Source organism: Halichoeres trimaculatus, unplaced genomic scaffold (assembly GCF_033239565.1).
Source record: "Halichoeres trimaculatus isolate MK-OKI-2021-1 unplaced genomic scaffold, fHalTri1.1 fHalTri1_scaffold_18, whole genome shotgun sequence".
NCBI lineage: Eukaryota > Metazoa > Chordata > Actinopteri > Labriformes > Labridae > Halichoeres > Halichoeres trimaculatus.
This window is the reverse complement of record NW_027437196.1, coordinates 265,776-282,676: the sequence shown is the minus strand read 5'-3', so window position 1 is coordinate 282,676 and position 16,901 is coordinate 265,776. Positions and strand designations below refer to the sequence as shown.

Here is a 16,901-nt window from a genome sequence, read left to right as displayed (position 1 = left end):
GTAGAAATCTGTACCATATTTACAACGTTTGCTTCTGCACTAATCCTACAGAGCCTCTACGTTTGAATAAAGACAAACTTTCTACTCAAACCCAACTCTACGAGTTTCTGTGTTTGTGTGTCTGAGGGTCTGAGGGTCTGAGGGTCTGAGGGTCTGAGGGTCTGAGCTCCTGGTAAAACCTTCAGGGAGCAGAGAAATGGTCTGGATCAGGCAGATCTCTGCAGAGGCAAAGCTTTGTCTCATTTAGTCTGTGTCCAGATTAAATAGAATAGAAAACACTTTATTTATCCCTGAGGATAAATTCAGGAGGAGTCACAGCAGCAATCAAGAAAACCAAAGTAATAAAGTGTATAGAAAGTGTAAAAAGCTCCGTAATAAAATTGATGCTGACAGCTTGTCCATCATTGTCCAGTCAGCCAGCCTCCACCTCCACAGGGTCCAGGACTGAGCTTCTTCAGCAGTCTGTTCAGTCTCTGTCTCCTGGATCCTGTCTGCTCACAGCAGGTGAAGCTCTTCACATGTGGCCTTGGTGTCTGCTGTTAGCTCTGTTAGCCATGTCTGTGAATAGCATGATGCTACTCTGCCCTCTGGTGTTCCCTCTGTTGCTGGGTTAGCACAGCTAGCTCGTCCATCTTATTGGAGATAGATCTTACGTTCCCAATAACGATGGATGGAAGGACAGGTCCATGTCGTCACTTCTTAGCTCACACCTGAGAACCAGCACGTCGTCCTCACCTCCTTCTCCTCACCTTGTGGGAAACATCTGGCCTAGCACCAGTTAGCATTGACATGCTATATGCTGCCAACAGCTGATTTCGCATGTAAACAATGCAGCCATGGTTACATGTAGGATCTCCAGACAAACACAGGAGAAAAGTAGTAAAAATATCACTGAAGACACAAAAAGTTTGGTGTCCATGACCAACAAATGAGCCAAACAAAGTGATGATCCACTCCAAATACAAAGATGACGAATAAATTCACAGTCAGACAAAGGAGCAAGAGCTGCTGCAACAGGCAGCCACAACCATGCTGAGCATCAACACCTGCTCCAGACTCTGGTTTTGGGTCCATCCTGAGCCCTAACATCTGTCTTTATTTGTCTTATAAACCTTATAAACTTTATTATCCTGCAGTTACAGTATAAACTCCACTGGCTCTGAAGCTCAGCAGGTGCTAACACATAAACCCTGAACATGGATCACTTCCCTGAACTCAGGAGACAAAAGCACAAACATGGGGTTACAAACCAGTTTTATTTGTATTAGCGTTTTTTCTTTGAGTGAACAACATGAAACTGCACAAACAGAAACACAGAACGATGTAAAACAGAGAAACAGGAGAACAACTCTGAGATTAAACAACTTAAAACCTGGAAGAATCAGAGCACCAACACACGTCTAAAAACAAGAACATTATTAACAAGGTTTACACTTAAAACACACTCTACAGGTCCCCACAGGGGTCATATCTCTGTGAGGGACCCACAGACAGGAAGTCACTGCTGACGGCACAGAGACACGCTGATCTGAAGCTGGTCTGAAGCTGGTCTGAAGCTGATCTGAAGCTGGTCTGAAGCTGGTCTGAAGCTGGTCTGAAGCTGGTCTGAACCGTTACAGTGTGAAGGATTTCTTATTGCACTAAAGGTCAAATGATTTTAAAATTACAAGAACAACCATAACTGAGACTGACTATGTTTCCATCCAGCATCCTGACAGTTCCTGGTACAGGCTAATGGTTCCTGCTACAGGCTGACGGTTCCTGGTACAGGCTGATGGTTCCTGCTACAGGCTGACGGTTCCTGGTACAGACTAATGGTTCCTGCTACAGACAGACAGTTCCTGTTACAGGCTGAAGCCCGACACGGCGATGTGCTGAGCGTTGTTTCTGGCATCAAAGTACGATGTGTCGGTTTCGTCCTCGGGCTGAGGAATGAACGACATGGTCTGGTTCTGCAGGTTGTCCCAGTCCAGGCCTTCAAACAGGGGGTGGGTCTTCAGCTCTGAGGGAAGAGAGTCACAGAAAATCAGCTCCACATCAGGGTACAGACAACAGGTCTCAAACCCCAGACCGACAGGGACTTGCTTTGACTCAGATAAATAAAGTTTACGCTCTGACCTCTGAGTCCGGCCCGTTTGCTCATGTCCATGGTCAGCAGGATGTCGATGGCGTTCCTTGCGCTCACAGAGAGCTCCTCCTCCTCCTCAGGCCAGGGGATATCTGCAGCAGGGACAGATGGGGAGGAAGGTGAAGCCCACACCATCAGATCATCGACCTGCATTGCATGCTGGGTAACCCAGGCTCTAAGATCACTGTGAAGATCAAACCCACCTCTGTTGAGAATGTTCTGGAAGACGAGCTGAGGCGTCTCGTCGTTGAAGGGAGGGACACCTGTGAGGAACTCAAAGAGACACACACCCAGCGCCCACCAGTCCACCATGTAGTCTGCACAGGAGCAGAGACAGAGTCAGGGTTGGGACAGACCAGGACCTGGACTAACTGAGATCCTGTTAGAGTGAGAGCAGCGCTAATCTGCAGTGGCTGAAGCAGCTGTTAGACCAGGGCAGGGAATCAAACCCACAAACATCACAAACATCACACACGTCACATATGTCACACACGTCACATACGTCACACGCCTTGGAGTGGGACAGGAAGTGACTGAGAGGAGCTGGACATCAGGACAGTCTGTCATCATCACATGAGGGCGTTATTAAAGGGTTAAAACTGTTCCTGACTCTCAGACTCGTTCATGACGCAGAGAAACTGTTCATGAATCCTCACAGCAGGGGTCAGACTGCAGAGGTCTGAGCCCGACAGGAAGCACGGCGCTCAGCCCCCCCCGACCGTTTATCACCAACACACCACGGACCACACACTGCTCAGGGCCTGACGCTGGCTGGACAATTCAAGACTCAGCTAAGGTTTTAGTAGGTGTTTCAGATTAGATCTAAGGTCTAAGTCCAGGTCAGGACGTCAGACGGTTGGAGCAGACAGACTCCTCTCCGCCCCCTCAGGTGCCTGATCTCCATCAGCAGTGTGGGTTTAGTGTGATGATCCTGCTCTCTCTGTAATCACACATGAAACACGCTGCCCTGCTCCCTCTGATGAGGCCCACACATAATCCACAGACCAGAACCAGAACCAGAACCAGCAGGGAGAGGGGGACAGGAGGACGGGTTTATTTCCTGCAGCCAGTCAGCAAGCTGGGTGCTCATGCATGCTCGCTCCAAACAATGATATCACAAACTTACCGCACTGAAAACCTCCTGAAACTCAAAGAGAACAGTGTCACTGAGACCCAGAGTCCACAGAGTCCACAGAGTCCACAGAGTCCACAGAGCAACATCAGACCAGGTCTGTGGTTCAGAGACTGAGGGACTGAGCGTCCTTTCTTACCGTGGGGTTTCCCCAACAGGAGCTCTGGAGCCAGATAATCAGGAGTCCCCAGGATAGGCGCTCCTTCAACGGGCACGGCGCCTCGTCTGACGCTCTTTGGCGTCCTGTAGGGGGTGTGGGAGGTGGACATGGGCTGTGGGGTCTGATGGGAGAGGAGGAGAAAAGGAAAATCACTGAAACACGTCTCCTCTCCAGCGCCGTGGCGTTCTGTCAGAGGTTTGAGAGTCTCACCTGGAACAGAGAGCTGCTGGAGCTGGGCCTTTTCTGCACCGGGGTCTCCGTGCCTGACCCCGCGAGGCAGGACCCCGCTGTGGACACGTCCATGGCGTCCACAGACACCATGCTGAGCCGCGACACGTTGGAGCGGTTGATGGAGCTGCAGTAGCTGCGGAACGCCACCACGTTTCGCGGTTTGAGGAAGGAGGGGGACGGCGTGACGGCGCTCAGATCAGGGAGCTGGGGAGGGAAGGAGCACCGAGACCCTCCTCTCTGAGACCCCCCTACCTGAGATCCTTCTCTCAGACCAAAGCTGCAGAGTTTGGGCGTTTCCATGGTGACGGCAGGTGCAGTCTGTGGGGGGGATTCAGAGATGGAGGAGTCTTTCTGCTCCTCTTGCTCCTGAGAAGAAGCCGGACTCGTCTCTGGTTTTGCAGACGCGTGACTCTGCGTTGGAGACGTTTCGTGCATGGAGCCGTCAGAGTCCAGGCTCAGGCTCCTGCAAACGTCCTCGCTCCCTGCCAGCGGCGACGTGAAGCTGGAGCTGGACAAATCTTTGGCTCCGTCTTCAAACACGTCATCCTGCGGCTCCTCCAGTTCACAGAACAGACTTTTAGCCACGGCGATGGGGCTGGAGCGCTTCGGAGCCCCGCCCTCGGCCATTCCCACCGCCTCAGAGAGAGCTACAAAGTCTCCGATCTGAAACGTGGAAAACGTCCCCGTCAGGCCCGTGTGGAACCTCGCAGCGTCCTCGGGAATCTCAAAACATCTCTTATAGCGCGAGTTCGTCTTCTTAGAGTGGATCTGCTCCGGACTCTTTTCAACGTCAGAGAAAGTTCTCTTCACCGGGGGCGCTGCCGAGCCACGAGGCCTCTTCCCGGACAGACGACCAGGGTCAGACCTCCCCGACACACCCACGCCACGTTTGGTTTGTGCTGCGTCTTTAGCCTCAGAGCGCTGCTGGTCCCGCTGCTCGTTTTCCTTCTGAAAAGAAAAGAGAATCATGTGAGCTCTCGCTGTGAGGAGGGAAAAACAAACTGAAGGAGAAACTGTTCAAGGCGTGTATGCTAATCAGTCCAGACCGCTCGTACTAAAACATAAAACTCAAAGTTGAGGAGATTAAAAGTCACAGACCTCCTCACTCTCCCACAGAGGACTGACTCCTCCTTCAGTGTCCGTGGTGCTGCCCGCGCTCATCGTCTCAAACCTCCTCCTCGTCTTCATCAGTGAGGGAGTCAGGTTTATGGCCAGGTTATGAGGACTGAACACCGTTTTCTTCAGCCCTAGAAATAAACGAACAAATAAACAGAGAGTATCAGACGCAGGTTTGAGCAGGAACAGACTCAAACGTGTGTTGAATCAAGGAGCCAGGAGCACGTCGGGGTCACGCTGACTAACCTCTCTGCCATGGAAAGCGAGTGGGGGAGGAGAGCTGCTCCTTCTTCACACAGGGAGAGCCCAGGGAGTTGTTCTTGGGTCTGAGTTTGCTGCAGGACATGGGGCTGGACGCAGCAGAGGCGCTGCAGTGACGCCGGCCTTCTCCTGCAGGGGAATTCTGTGTAGATCCAGGTCAAATAGACTGTGAGTCACCTCTCTATCAGACACCTGGTGTTTGTAATGATGGAGTAATCAACGTCTACTTACAAACCCCAGGGAGCTGATCAGGGACAGGACCTGCCCCGGGGTACGGGAGTAGTCTTTTTTAGGTTTGATCAGCGACGGCGTGGTGAGGATGTCCATCAGACTGAGCTCTGACAGACGGCACAGAGACAGGAAGTAAAGGTCATTTAAAGAGCCCATCATGACTTCCTGTTAGAGCCTAGAGCTGAGGGTTCATACCTCTGTCCAGTTTGACCTTAGAGAGGCCGAAGTCTGTCAGTTTGATGTGCCCTTCGTTGGAAATCAGCATGTTGTCCGGCTTCAGGTCCCTGAAAAACAATAACTGCAGTAAAGAGGAGCACACACTCACAGACATGTCTCTGTGTGATAGAGGACGCTCCGTACCTGTGGATTATACCGTGACGGTGGAGGTAATCCAAAGCCAGAGCCACTTCTGAAATGTATTTGACAGACATGTCCTGGTCGAAATATCCGTAGATGTGGAGCAGAGATTTGACATCTCCACCAATCAGATACTCCATCACCTGTAGGCCACATGACCACAGCAGGTTAATCATGACCACAGCAGGTTAATCATGACCACAGCAGGTTAATCATGACCACAGCAGGTTAATCGTGACCACAGCAGGTTAATCATGACCACAGCAGGTTAATCATGACCACAGCAGAATGTGTAAACCTTCAGGCTTCTCTGGGAGTTACCAGGTAGATCTTTGAGGCAGTCTGCAGAGAGTAGAAGAGGTGAACCACGAAGGGACTTTTACTCAGAGCCAGAGCATCTCTCTCTGCTTTCATCTGCCCGGTCATGTTTTTATCCACCATGTCTGCTTTCCTCATCACCTACACACAGACACAGCCTCATGGTTAGTTATGGTGTCACTGAGAGCCGTTATAGTCTCAGTTTATCGCTCAAAGCGGTGAAACAGATAAAAACACTGACCTTAATGGCGTATAACCGCGCATTGCACTTCTTCCGGGCGAGGTACACCTTCCCGAAAGCCCCTCGGCTGATGGGCTTCAGGATGAGGAAATCCTCGATTGACGGAGCTTTAGGGACTTCCACAGACCTGGAATCGGGTTTTTCATCTGAATCCATGTTAGTACGAGTTCTCCCTGAGGACCTGGTCTGTGTCTATACCAGCCCGGGGTACAGGTCTACAGGTCTACAGTTATTAAATCGAGTCCATGGGTCAGTTACATGTCGAATAATAAACCCAGAGTTCTCAGTCTCCTGTCAGAAAAACAAACAGCTCCGAGTTTGTTTTGAAAATTTGAATTCTGCGGATCTTTGGCGGGGTCCTGAGGCGGGAAGCGCCTGAATGAAAAGCGCCAAACACTTCGTTATTATTTTCAATAACGAAGAAATAACTAGTTAAGGCTTATATAAGTTAGGATATGTAGCTATTATCAAAATTCAACGCCAGGAAAATGATTATCACGATACCGCGAATCTACTTTTGCTCAGGCAGTTTGGAAAATCCAGAGATATACGACCAGAGCTGCCTCAGCTTTACCCAAAATCATCTTAATTAACCAAAACACAAATAAAACACAGCAGAGAGTTTTTCTAAATATTTTATTTGATTAACTTTTACTCTACTCAAAATTAGCTAACACTGTGCTCAGAGCTGACGTAACGAGCTGACGCAGCGTTCCAAAGCACGCTGCCCTGACGTCATTTTGTAGTCCATTTGACCTCAGCAGAGTCCATTTGCTGCTGTTAGCTAAGCTGCTGAAAGTTGTGTAAGAGTGAAAACAAGAGGACGGAGCTCCGGGGAGGGTTAGACCAGCGGAGTTAGCCAGAGGAGTCTCTCCTCACACTCTCACCCTCCGGTTTGGGATCATTTTAAAGAATCATCCGTCAAAATGTTCTCGCTGTCAGCCTCCTTTCAGCCCCAGCAGGTAAGCCGACTGATAGCTTTTATTCATGTAGCCGGGAGGTGTGAGCTCCTGTGCTGACTCCTCTGTCCTTCAGTGACACACCTCACGCTGTCATCAGCAGGAACACATGATATAATAATATATATTCATTAACGTCTCCTCTGGTTAATCTGAGTCACGTCTCTTCTAACGGTCGCCGATGACAGCTCGGCTAATGTTAGCATGAGAATGGCAGCTATCCCATAATGAGCCCGTGCTGACGTCACGTTGTCTTAGTAAGCTGTTTCCGAGCCACGAGGAGCTCTGAGCGCCTTAACCTGCACTTTAACCTGAACTAACAGCTCATATTTTACATTAAAGAGGGGTTCAGAGTGAAGCCAGGGGCTCACAGAGCACAGGTTACGTAACCCACTCACACCTGACGTGTGGGGACAAAGCGCTCAGTGTCTGTTTGTGTCTGTGGACTCAGCTTGAATGACACTGATGTAACAGCCCCTCTGATTGGAGGATACACCCTGAGTCCAGACTGAGTGTTTCCTCTTTAAGCTAACCCATCCAGCTGATCTATGTAACCTGGGGGGTATTCCACGAAGCTGGCTTAGCTCAAAGCCTGGCTTATTTGGGTTAGCCGCGCTAACTTTAGCGAGAGTTGGGTTCCACAAACGAGGCTTAGGGCTAGCGTGGTTTGGTAAGCATGGTAAATTAGCCAGTGCGACTAGCCTGGTCCCGGTCAGGCTAAACGTCAGGCTTACCTTAGCTGCGTCTCAGAGAAGGTCAGACCGGCTTCTAAAAGACGCCTTGTGAACTGCAGGTGTCACATTAAATTAATCTATATCTGTAATAGATGATGTTCTTGTTCAGAAACATAAACTGAGACCTTTTGGTAACTTTTCTGACACCTGCTAAAAACCAAAAAGTCAGAAGGATCGTGAGGCTCCGCTTTCACGGTCCGTATTCATACTGAAAAAAAAGATCAAGCGAGTTTTTGTCCTTCAGCTCCACGGGAGGTTTCCGTCTTCCCTGAGCTCGCTTTAGGACACCTGCGTGATCCTTTGACAGGTGAACCGCCCCAGTTATACTAGACTGGAATAACCGTGAGTCAAGACATGTCAGATACTAGACTGTCTAATTATAAGGTAGGAAAGTTGGTGGCTGAGAGGTTAGAGAGTAGGGCACTGACGCACGGTGATTCATGCTTTGTTTGTGGCGTGGGTTCGATCCCACCTGTGGTAACTATTTGAAATAATGATTTTCTTTCTTCTGTCACCCTCAAAGTACAGTCAACATATAACAGAATAAAAGCACAAATTGTCTTATGATATAAAAGGTGACAACAGCCACAATTTTCCATAGAAATACCTTCCTTTACCGGCGGTCCGTTCTGATCATGATGATAATGTAAAGGTGATTCCACATGGTGACATAACTTTGTGTCTTCTTCCTTATTTAAATATAGGGCACTGTATCACTGACACATCTCATCTGACAGCTGAATCATCTCTAATAAGAAAAAAAAAGACATCTCATCTACATGTCTTTTTCTGCTGTTTTAGTCAGTGTTTGATGAAACATCACCCCATGAAGTATATAGGCCTATATATATGAACAGCTTTAATTTAATAAAGAAGAAGAATCTCCTCTGGGCCACAGCAGAGTGAGGAGCTTTAAGGTGAGAAGAAAAAAGGTCATCAAACTCAGCAGAAACAGTCAGTGTTGATTTGACACATAAGCATGACATTCTTGAACCAGCAGCGTCTCTGGCTTTATTAATTGCCACCGTGTCACCCTTTTATGTGATTTTCATTTTGTAGTCATCATACGACTCCATGTAGGAGTGTTTTCTCCGCTGAGGGAAACATCTCCGCTCTCGGTTTTGACATGATTTGGTCATTTCGACAATCGACACGTCGGGGCTTTTTATCTACCGCGGACACGCGCTTAGCCGCAGCTTAGATCAGCCTGGCTTGAATAAGCGTCTCTGAAAATCAGCTGAGCCTCGTTAGTGGAACGAGTTGCAGCTAAGATTAAAGTGGCCGCTTATTCAAGCCACGCTTACCGGCGATAGCCCAGCCTTCTTTAGCCAGCTTCGTGGAATACCCCCCTGGTGGTTTCATGTCTGACCCTGCTCTGTTTGTGTGTTTGTGTGTGTGTTTGTAAGATGATCCTGCCCCTCAGCCAGCTCATCAACGCCCTCCACTCTCTGAAGAACTCAGCCACAGCGTCGATCCAGACCCTGCACAAAGACCCGGCTGCAGACCACAGCTCATTTCTGAAAGAGGTGAGCTGCACAGCACCGTCAGCTCCTTCTTTATGAGCTCAGAGTGGCCTGCAGCTCATCAGTACACATGTCCTGAGCCAAACCTTCAGTCCACTGAACATCTACTTTAGTCACGTTGTTTATATGAGACCCTCTACACCAGGGGTCTGCAACCTTTATTTTCAAAAGAGCCATTTTACCTCAGCTCACCTGGATTAAAGTCATTCAAGAGCCATAAAATATACTCTCTCTTCACAATTCAGACAAAAAAAGAGTGTAAATCTAAACGAAGCAAAAAATCGAATGAATGATTGACTAAACAAAAAGTTTATTGTGTTTACAAAATTGTAAATGTGGTGACTTAGTGTTGAATTTTTAATAAATTTTCAAAACCACACGAAAATCATTGAAAGCATGTAAAAATGTGTCAAAATTTTAATTAACTTTTAAATTTATGAAATTTCAATAAGACACATTTTTCAGAAATGTGCAAAAAATAAATATAAGTAAAATAAGAAATATGAGCAAAATATTTTTGCAAAAATTTTGAAGTTTTAAAAACTTGCCAACATTTCAAAAATTTCTTAAAAACCTAAACAATGCCATTTCAAAAGCTTAATTTTCAATTAAATGTAATTTTATATAAATATTTTTTTTTAATTACAGAAATTCAAAAAAAAAAATGAAATTTGCAAAATCTTTGAAATTTTTATTTTTTTACTAAATTTAAAAAATGTCAAATAATTGAAATACAAAATATTGCAAAGCTTGCAAAAATGTGCAAAAATGACAAAAATAATATAAAAGCTTCTTTTGGATAGCTGATGCATTTTTAGTTCAACCAAATGTAAACGCGTTTGTTTATTTATTGTCAATGTCTTTAATCATCAATACCCTCTGAAAGAAAAACAAAATTATTTTTTAAATAATATTTTTTCTAAAGCTACAAGGAGCAAAGCAGTCAAAGAGCCGCATTAGGCTCCAGAGCCGCAGGTTGAACACCCCTGCTCTACTCAGACAGGACATCACCGGCTGCATGAAGTGACTGATCAGAGGACGATGTGAAGCAACAGATCCCTGTGCAGAGGTCAGAAACAGTCTTCAGTGAGTGTTACAGCCTTTCCTCTCTGCTCTCACAGCCCACTGTGAGCCTGAGGGACCTGGGTCTGTCGGACATCAGGGTCAGTCAGCTGGACGAGCTGGTCAGTCGGTTACTGCCCACACCGGGACCAGAGGAGCCTCCTGCTGCTCCCTCTGCGTGGAGGACCAGTCACACCTCAGCTGACAGCTTCTTCCACAACAAGCACGGTGAGCAGCGCTCTCTGAGCTAATGCTAAGCTAACATGTGATACACACACCCTGACCCACAGGGAGTGACTGTGAGTGTTTCTGTTCCAGGCTTTTCTCACAGGAGGGTCGGAGTTTTTGGCGCCCCCGTTTTCCACAGACAGTCCCACAGACCTCTGACAGACATCTGCGCAGAGCTACACTTCCTCCCAGGTGAGCTGAAGTCCTTCACCTGCACTCTGACAGTGACCCGTGTTCTGGGGTCTTCATGTGTTCCTGGTGTCTCCTCAGTCTGGATCCAGAGTCGGGGTTTTAAGACGCTCAGAAAGAGCAGGCGAGGAGAGTCCAGCTATGACGGGCCCGTGGAGTCTGAGCCGTACACGCCGGCCTTCATGAAGGTCAGAGACTTGTTCTGATCCCTCTCTGCAGGTTTAAAGCTCAGGCTCTCTGAACCAGAACCTGGACCTGCATGTGCTGGACCCATCTTAACAGACCCTCTCCTGTCCTGTCCCCTCAGGGCTTACTGCAGAGGGAAAAGGGGCCAGAGGCTCAGTCCCTGGACCAGGTGATGAAACAACAGAACCTCCCAGACCACCAGCAGGAGGCCTTTAAGACCGGTTTCACTGAGGGGTTCATGAGGTCTCAGGCTTACACCCAGAGAACACAAGGCAGGTGTCATGGTCCTGGACAGGCTGCTGAGTCCAGCAGGTCCAGGTCTGAAGGTTTAACTGTCTCTGCTCTGTTTGCTCTGACAGACTCTCTGAGGAGAACCAGGCTGGTCCTGCTGGTCCTCCTCCTCCTGGGTATTTACGGCCTGTCCAGAACCCCCTTCCTCTCCGGTAAAGGCTCCTTTTCTGACGCTGGTTTGTTTCCGTTTTTATTCTCTCCCCGCTCACAAAGCTCCTCCTGTCACCTACGTGCACCCCGCAGAGAGAGCCGAGCGTTTGTCTCTGAGTTAGCACGGCTCAGCGCTGGTTAGTCACCTGGTTAAACAGGTAACCAGCCCCTGACCAGAGGAAGTTAATCTAACAGCTGTAACAGATGTGAGGGCAGGGGGTCCTCTGTCAAAGCTCCTCAGAGAGTTTCTGACTCCTCAGTGCTCCTGTGGGGTGGACATAGAGTCTCAGCTGCATGTACAGATGTGTAGTGATGCTCTGTCTGCCTGCAGTGCATGCTGGGTAACAGATATGAAGAGTTAGAGCACCTCTTTAATCCTGGTGCTCTGTGTATGATGAAGCTAGCAGGAAAGTCTCATGAGGAAGAAACAGGACGTGTGTTTCCTTCTCTTTTTCTCAGTGAGGTTTCGCACCACGTCTGGTCTGGACTCTGCGGTGGACCCCATCCAGATGAAGAACGTGACGTTCGAGCACGTCAAAGGGGTGGAGGAGGCCAAGAACGAGCTGCAGGATGTCGTGGAGTTTCTGAAGAACCCTCAGAAGTTCACCGTGCTGGGCGGGAAGCTGCCCAAAGGTCTGTCCCAAACCTTTCCTCCTCCACGTCCTGAACCCTCCACAAACACTGACCTGCTCCTCTGTCCTCTCAGGGATCCTCCTCGTCGGTCCCCCGGGCACAGGAAAGACCCTGTTAGCCCGCGCCGTCGCCGGGGAGGCCGACGTGCCGTTCTACTACGCCTCAGGGTCAGAGTTTGATGAGATGTTTGTCGGCGTGGGGGCGAGCAGGATCAGAAACCTTTTCAGTGAGTTCATCCATTCAAGGAGGTCTGAGACACCAGGTGGAAACCAACCTGTCAGCCACACACTGACTCTTTCTGACCATGTCTCTGTCTCTGTCTGTCTCCATTTGTCTCTGTCTCTGTGTCTGTCTCTGTCTCTGTCTCTGTCTGTCTCTGTCTCTGTCTCTCTGTCTCTGTCTGTCTCTGTCTCTGTCTCTGTGTCTGTCTGTCTCTGTCTGTCTCTGTGTCTGTCTGTCTCTGTCTGTCTCTGTCTCTGTCTGTCTCTGTCTCTTCAGAGGAGGCCAAAGCCAACGCTCCCTGCGTCATCTTCATCGATGAGCTGGACAGCGTTGGGGGGAAGAGGATCGAGTCTCCGATGCATCCTTACTCCAGACAGACCATCAACCAGCTGCTGGCAGAGATGGACGGGTCAGAGTCCTGCTGTGACACTTATTGAACTGCTGAACTCTTCATCATCATCATCATCATCATCATCATCATTACTGTTGTTACTGTTCACAGGTTCAAACCAAACGAAGGCGTCATTGTGATCGGGGCGACAAACTTTGCTGAAGCTTTGGATAAGTAAGTCATTTCTCTGAGTATTTTCAGACCTGACCTCTGACCTCTGACCCCTCTGACCTCTGACCTCTCTGACCTCTGAGCTGAGCTCGGTCCATGGCGTGTAGATGTGTGTCATGTGACCAGAACAGTCCCAGAGTCCTCTCTGAAGGCTCTGCTGGCTCAGGCTGTTTCCTCCTCAGAGTCTGTCAGAGAGGGTCTGGTCTGGACCGCTTCCTGCTGTGGTGGTCTCACGTGGAGCTGCTGATCAGATGAAGTCACAGAAATGAAGGGTGTTAACTCAGACTCTTGGTTTCAGCGCTCTGGTCAGGCCGGGGAGGTTCGACATGCAGGTGACGGTCCCTCGCCCAGACGTGAAGGGACGCACTGAGATCCTGAACTGGTACCTGTCCAAGATCAAAGTGGACCCTGGTAGGTCTCAGGGAGCCTGTTACAGATTTCCTCTGCCTGTAGAATGACTCTGTTTGCTGTCTCTGAGTCTCTCTGAGTCTCTCTGACTCTCACCTCGGTCTCTTGCAGCGGTTGAAGCAGAGATCATCGCCCGGGGCACCGTGGGCTTCTCGGGGGCGGAGCTGGAGAACCTGGTGAACCAGGCCGCCCTGAAGGCGGCCGTGGACGGGAAAGAGATGGTCACAATGAAAGACCTGGAGTTCGCTAAGGACAAGATCCTGATGGGTGAGTGCTCCCAGTGTTCCCGCCTGCTGGGGTCACCTGAGCCAGATGACCTGGACGCGCTCTGTCGATGCGCTCTGTCGACGCGCTCTGTCAGACTGCGAGGAGTGAATGAGAGCCTCCTTCTCCTTCTTTCCCAGGCCCTGAGAGGAGGAGCGTGGAGATCGACAAGAAGAATAAGACCATCACAGCCTACCACGAGTCCGGGCACGCCATCGTGGCCTACTTCACCAAAGATGCCATGCCCATCAACAAGGCCACCATCATGCCCCGAGGCCCCACGCTGGGACACGTGAGCCTCACGCAGACCCTCAGACCCTGAACCAGTCCTGTGTCCACGCCCCCGTCATGAAGGTTAACCTGTCTGTGGTCTCTGCTGCTTCAGGTGTCCATGCTCCCAGAAAACGACCGCTGGAGCGAGACCAGATCCCAGCTGCTGGCTCAGATGGACGTCAGCATGGGCGGGCGCGTCGCAGAGGAGCTCATCTTCGGAGACGACTACATCACCACAGGTGAGGAGGAGGAGGAGGAGGAGGAGGAGGGACCCTGATACTGCAGATCAAACGTACCCTAACAACCATCTCTCCTTTGCTCCTCCCAGGAGCCTCCAGTGACTTTGACGGAGCGACCAAGATTGCAAAGATGATGGTGACCAGGTTCGGCATGAGTGATAAGGTACGCTGTAGTCTGAGGGGGTCACGTCTCCGTCCAGAGTGTGCTATCTGTAATGCTCTTAAATCTTTAATGGTGTTAAATCCTGAGTGGGAAGTTCACTGAGCAGAAAACGTTCAGGATAAATGAGAAAAACAAACATGAAGCCACAGATTAAAGCAGCATCTCAGACAGAATCCACTCAAACCAAAGACTTTCAGACAGTAACAGGGTCATCAACAGCTCAAACGTCACAACGACGGGAGGTTGAAACACAGGTTCCCTCTCAAAGCATCTTCATCCTGAGGTGGTGTTTGTGTTTGCAGCTCGGCGTGATGACCTACGGGGATATGACCAAGCAGAGCCCAGAGACCCAGGCTGCTGTTGAACAGGAAGTGCGAGTGTTACTGAAGGTAACGTAACGCTCTGCTCTCACCGTCTGCGTCTGTGGAAACCTCCGTTTGTCTCTGAATCGTCTCTGACTGTCCCTTTAATCCAGGACTCGTATGAACGGGCCAAAAACCTCCTGAAGACCTACAGCAAGGAGCACAAGACGCTGGCTGATGCCCTGCTCAGATACGAGACCCTGGATGCCAAAGAGATCCAGATGGTGCTGGAGGGAAAGTCCCTGGACCACTAGATACCTCAGTCCACGTTTTTAACCTGTGTACATATATAAATATATAAAGCTGTGCGGGTGTGCACAGGCCTTTTGGAGGCCTTGATTTCTTTGTCCCCCTCATGTTCATCCAGTTAAACCTCTCCTCTGTTTTTATCTGCTCCCTCTGGGTCCTGGTCTGTGGGGGGGCAGAGTTTGTTTCCTCTGGTTTATAAGATCCTCATGGTTTCATCAGCAGGACCTGGGTCCTCTGTGTGTGTGTGTGTCTGTGTGTGTGTGTGTGTGTGTGTGTGTGTGTGTGTCTGGGTTTAAAGACCTGTGAACACCGTAGGACCTTAAATGACCTCAGTCAGAATGTAGCGTGTGGCTACCTGTGCAGGTGACTCACCTGTTCAGAGTGAATCAGCTCATAGTGACCTCTGTCTGTGATGTTTGCTCTTTGCTCTGTTTGTTTGTTTTTATTTATTTCAGTGGCCAAAGACGTGTTTGTGTTGCTGACCTTGGTGTGGCCCTTTAAGAGGAATTCATGTGTAGCAGATCGATGAGGGTTCATGTACAGACTCTGTCAGTGTGTGGTTTCTTTATTAGACTCAGGCCTGAAGCTCAAATAAAGGTTTCTTTTACTCATTCATCTCTTCTCTCTCTGTCATTTTATTATTATTATTTATTTAAAGAGTGTTTAACCAGGAAAACCTGTCTCTGACCAACACAGCTGCTCCTCACACACAGCCACAGACAGTAACAGGTCAGCACACTGAAGCATTAACAGCCTGAAACACCAGATTCCAACACCTTTAGTCTCCCAAGGTCTCCTGTTACACGCTGCAGGATCCACAGATCTTTAACACCTTTTCCTTCAGTTTTATTTGACAAACTTTAGGAACAGACTGTGGGAGCATGTAGAGAATGAGACAGAGGTCCCAACTTTTTTAACCTGATTAAATTCCACCAATCAGAGAGGAGCAGGTGAAGAAGAGCTTTATGAACGAGGACATGTGGATGATTCTGAACAGACCACGCAGACGACCAGCTCCAGGATGAGGGTCACAGCGACGCGTCAGAGCCTGGAGACTGTGATAAACCTCCGTGCTCCCTGACACACAGCGTCCAGAGAGTGAAGACGTCATGAAGCATCACCTCAGTCAGTCCATCAGAGGAAAGAAAGCTGCAGCACAGAGTCTGAAAACCAGGACGTCTTTCTGAAGGACGAGCTCTGCTGCAGCTTCAGCTTCTTATCGAGCTGCTGAACGTGACGCGTTAAAGACATTCAGTGCGTCCCACATCGCATACTTCCATACTCAAATACTCAAAATTTTGAGTATACTGCGTCAAAATGAAAAGCAGTACGCATAGTGTGTGAAAAATGAGTATGCAAAAGTACCAGGATGATGTACTCAAATAGTCCCGGATTTTGAGTATGCAGCTGTGGACACTTAACGCACTCATTTCCTCCTCTGGCAGCATGTATAAATGTTTCTTATTGATGTTGTTTTTTACTCGTGTTGTTTCCACCAAGCACCATCAGCTGTTGACGTTGTGTATGTGGTGTAACTTGTTTTTGTTTGTTTTGTTCTGCGATTGATAGGCTATGCCAGTGTTTCTCAATCCTGGTCCTGGAGGACCCCCTGCCCTGCATGTTTTTTATGTTCCTGACTCCAACACACCTGATTCAAATGATCAGTGTCATCAAGCTCTGCTCGAGCCTGATAACGAGCTGATCATTTGAATCAGAGCAGAGCAGGGGGTCCCCAGGACCAGGATTGAGAAACACTGGGCTGTGCTAATGCTAGTTGAGCTAACAGCTATCTCGAATACCAAAGCTCGTTGGGCTAACAGTTACTGGGGCCCTAGCATTACCCGGTGAACCAGGTAAATATAATAACAAGCGGGTTAGACCCTGCACAGTGAATACATGACCAGAAGCACCACTCAGACATTTAATTTGTGGATGTATTTTAACTGCCACAGCGCCTCAGTCAGGTGCACTGACCCCCGTTAATAAACTCTACACCGCTGATCGTGTTATTAGCTGTGTTTAATATACT

The 16,901-nt window shown here is 49.0% G+C and overlaps 2 protein-coding genes across 4 annotated transcripts; one reads left to right on the top strand and one right to left on the bottom strand.

The window, feature by feature from the left end:
* Window positions 1–1,217: 1,217 nt before the first annotated feature.
* Window positions 1,218–6,514, bottom strand: mastl (microtubule associated serine/threonine kinase-like). 2 transcript variants are annotated; one of them, XM_074693324.1, is made up of 13 exons: window positions 6,176–6,514; window positions 5,938–6,075; window positions 5,620–5,759; window positions 5,455–5,543; window positions 5,260–5,366; window positions 5,014–5,170; window positions 4,750–4,898; window positions 3,631–4,599; window positions 3,400–3,541; window positions 3,255–3,269; window positions 2,332–2,445; window positions 2,119–2,220; window positions 1,218–2,002 (listed from the first exon to the last, which is right to left on the bottom strand). In XM_074693324.1, the coding sequence occupies exons 1-13, from the start codon at window positions 6,329–6,331 to the stop codon at window positions 1,845–1,847; spliced, it is 2,436 nt and encodes an 811-aa protein (XP_074549425.1). In that variant the 5' UTR covers window positions 6,332–6,514; the 3' UTR covers window positions 1,218–1,844. The 2 variants fall into 2 exon arrangements, with proteins under 2 accessions (XP_074549425.1, XP_074549426.1); XM_074693325.1 differs by lacking the exon at window positions 3,255–3,269 and having other exon boundaries at window positions 1,219–2,002; window positions 6,176–6,513.
* A 116-nt stretch (window positions 6,515–6,630) lies between these two features.
* yme1l1a (YME1-like 1a) lies at window positions 6,631–15,472 on the top strand. Of its 2 annotated transcripts, none has more exons than XM_074693327.1 (18): window positions 6,631–7,137; window positions 9,275–9,394; window positions 10,513–10,681; window positions 10,772–10,873; window positions 10,952–11,058; window positions 11,178–11,328; window positions 11,416–11,499; window positions 11,957–12,130; window positions 12,204–12,356; window positions 12,629–12,761; window positions 12,855–12,917; window positions 13,213–13,325; window positions 13,434–13,589; window positions 13,727–13,878; window positions 13,972–14,098; window positions 14,188–14,261; window positions 14,564–14,650; window positions 14,737–15,472. In XM_074693327.1, the coding sequence occupies exons 1-18, from the start codon at window positions 7,102–7,104 to the stop codon at window positions 14,875–14,877; spliced, it is 2,142 nt and encodes a 713-aa protein (XP_074549428.1). In that variant the 5' UTR covers window positions 6,631–7,101; the 3' UTR covers window positions 14,878–15,472. The 2 variants fall into 2 exon arrangements, with proteins under 2 accessions (XP_074549428.1, XP_074549427.1); XM_074693326.1 differs by having other exon boundaries at window positions 11,416–11,523.
* The last annotated feature ends 1,429 nt before the right edge of the window (window positions 15,473–16,901 follow it).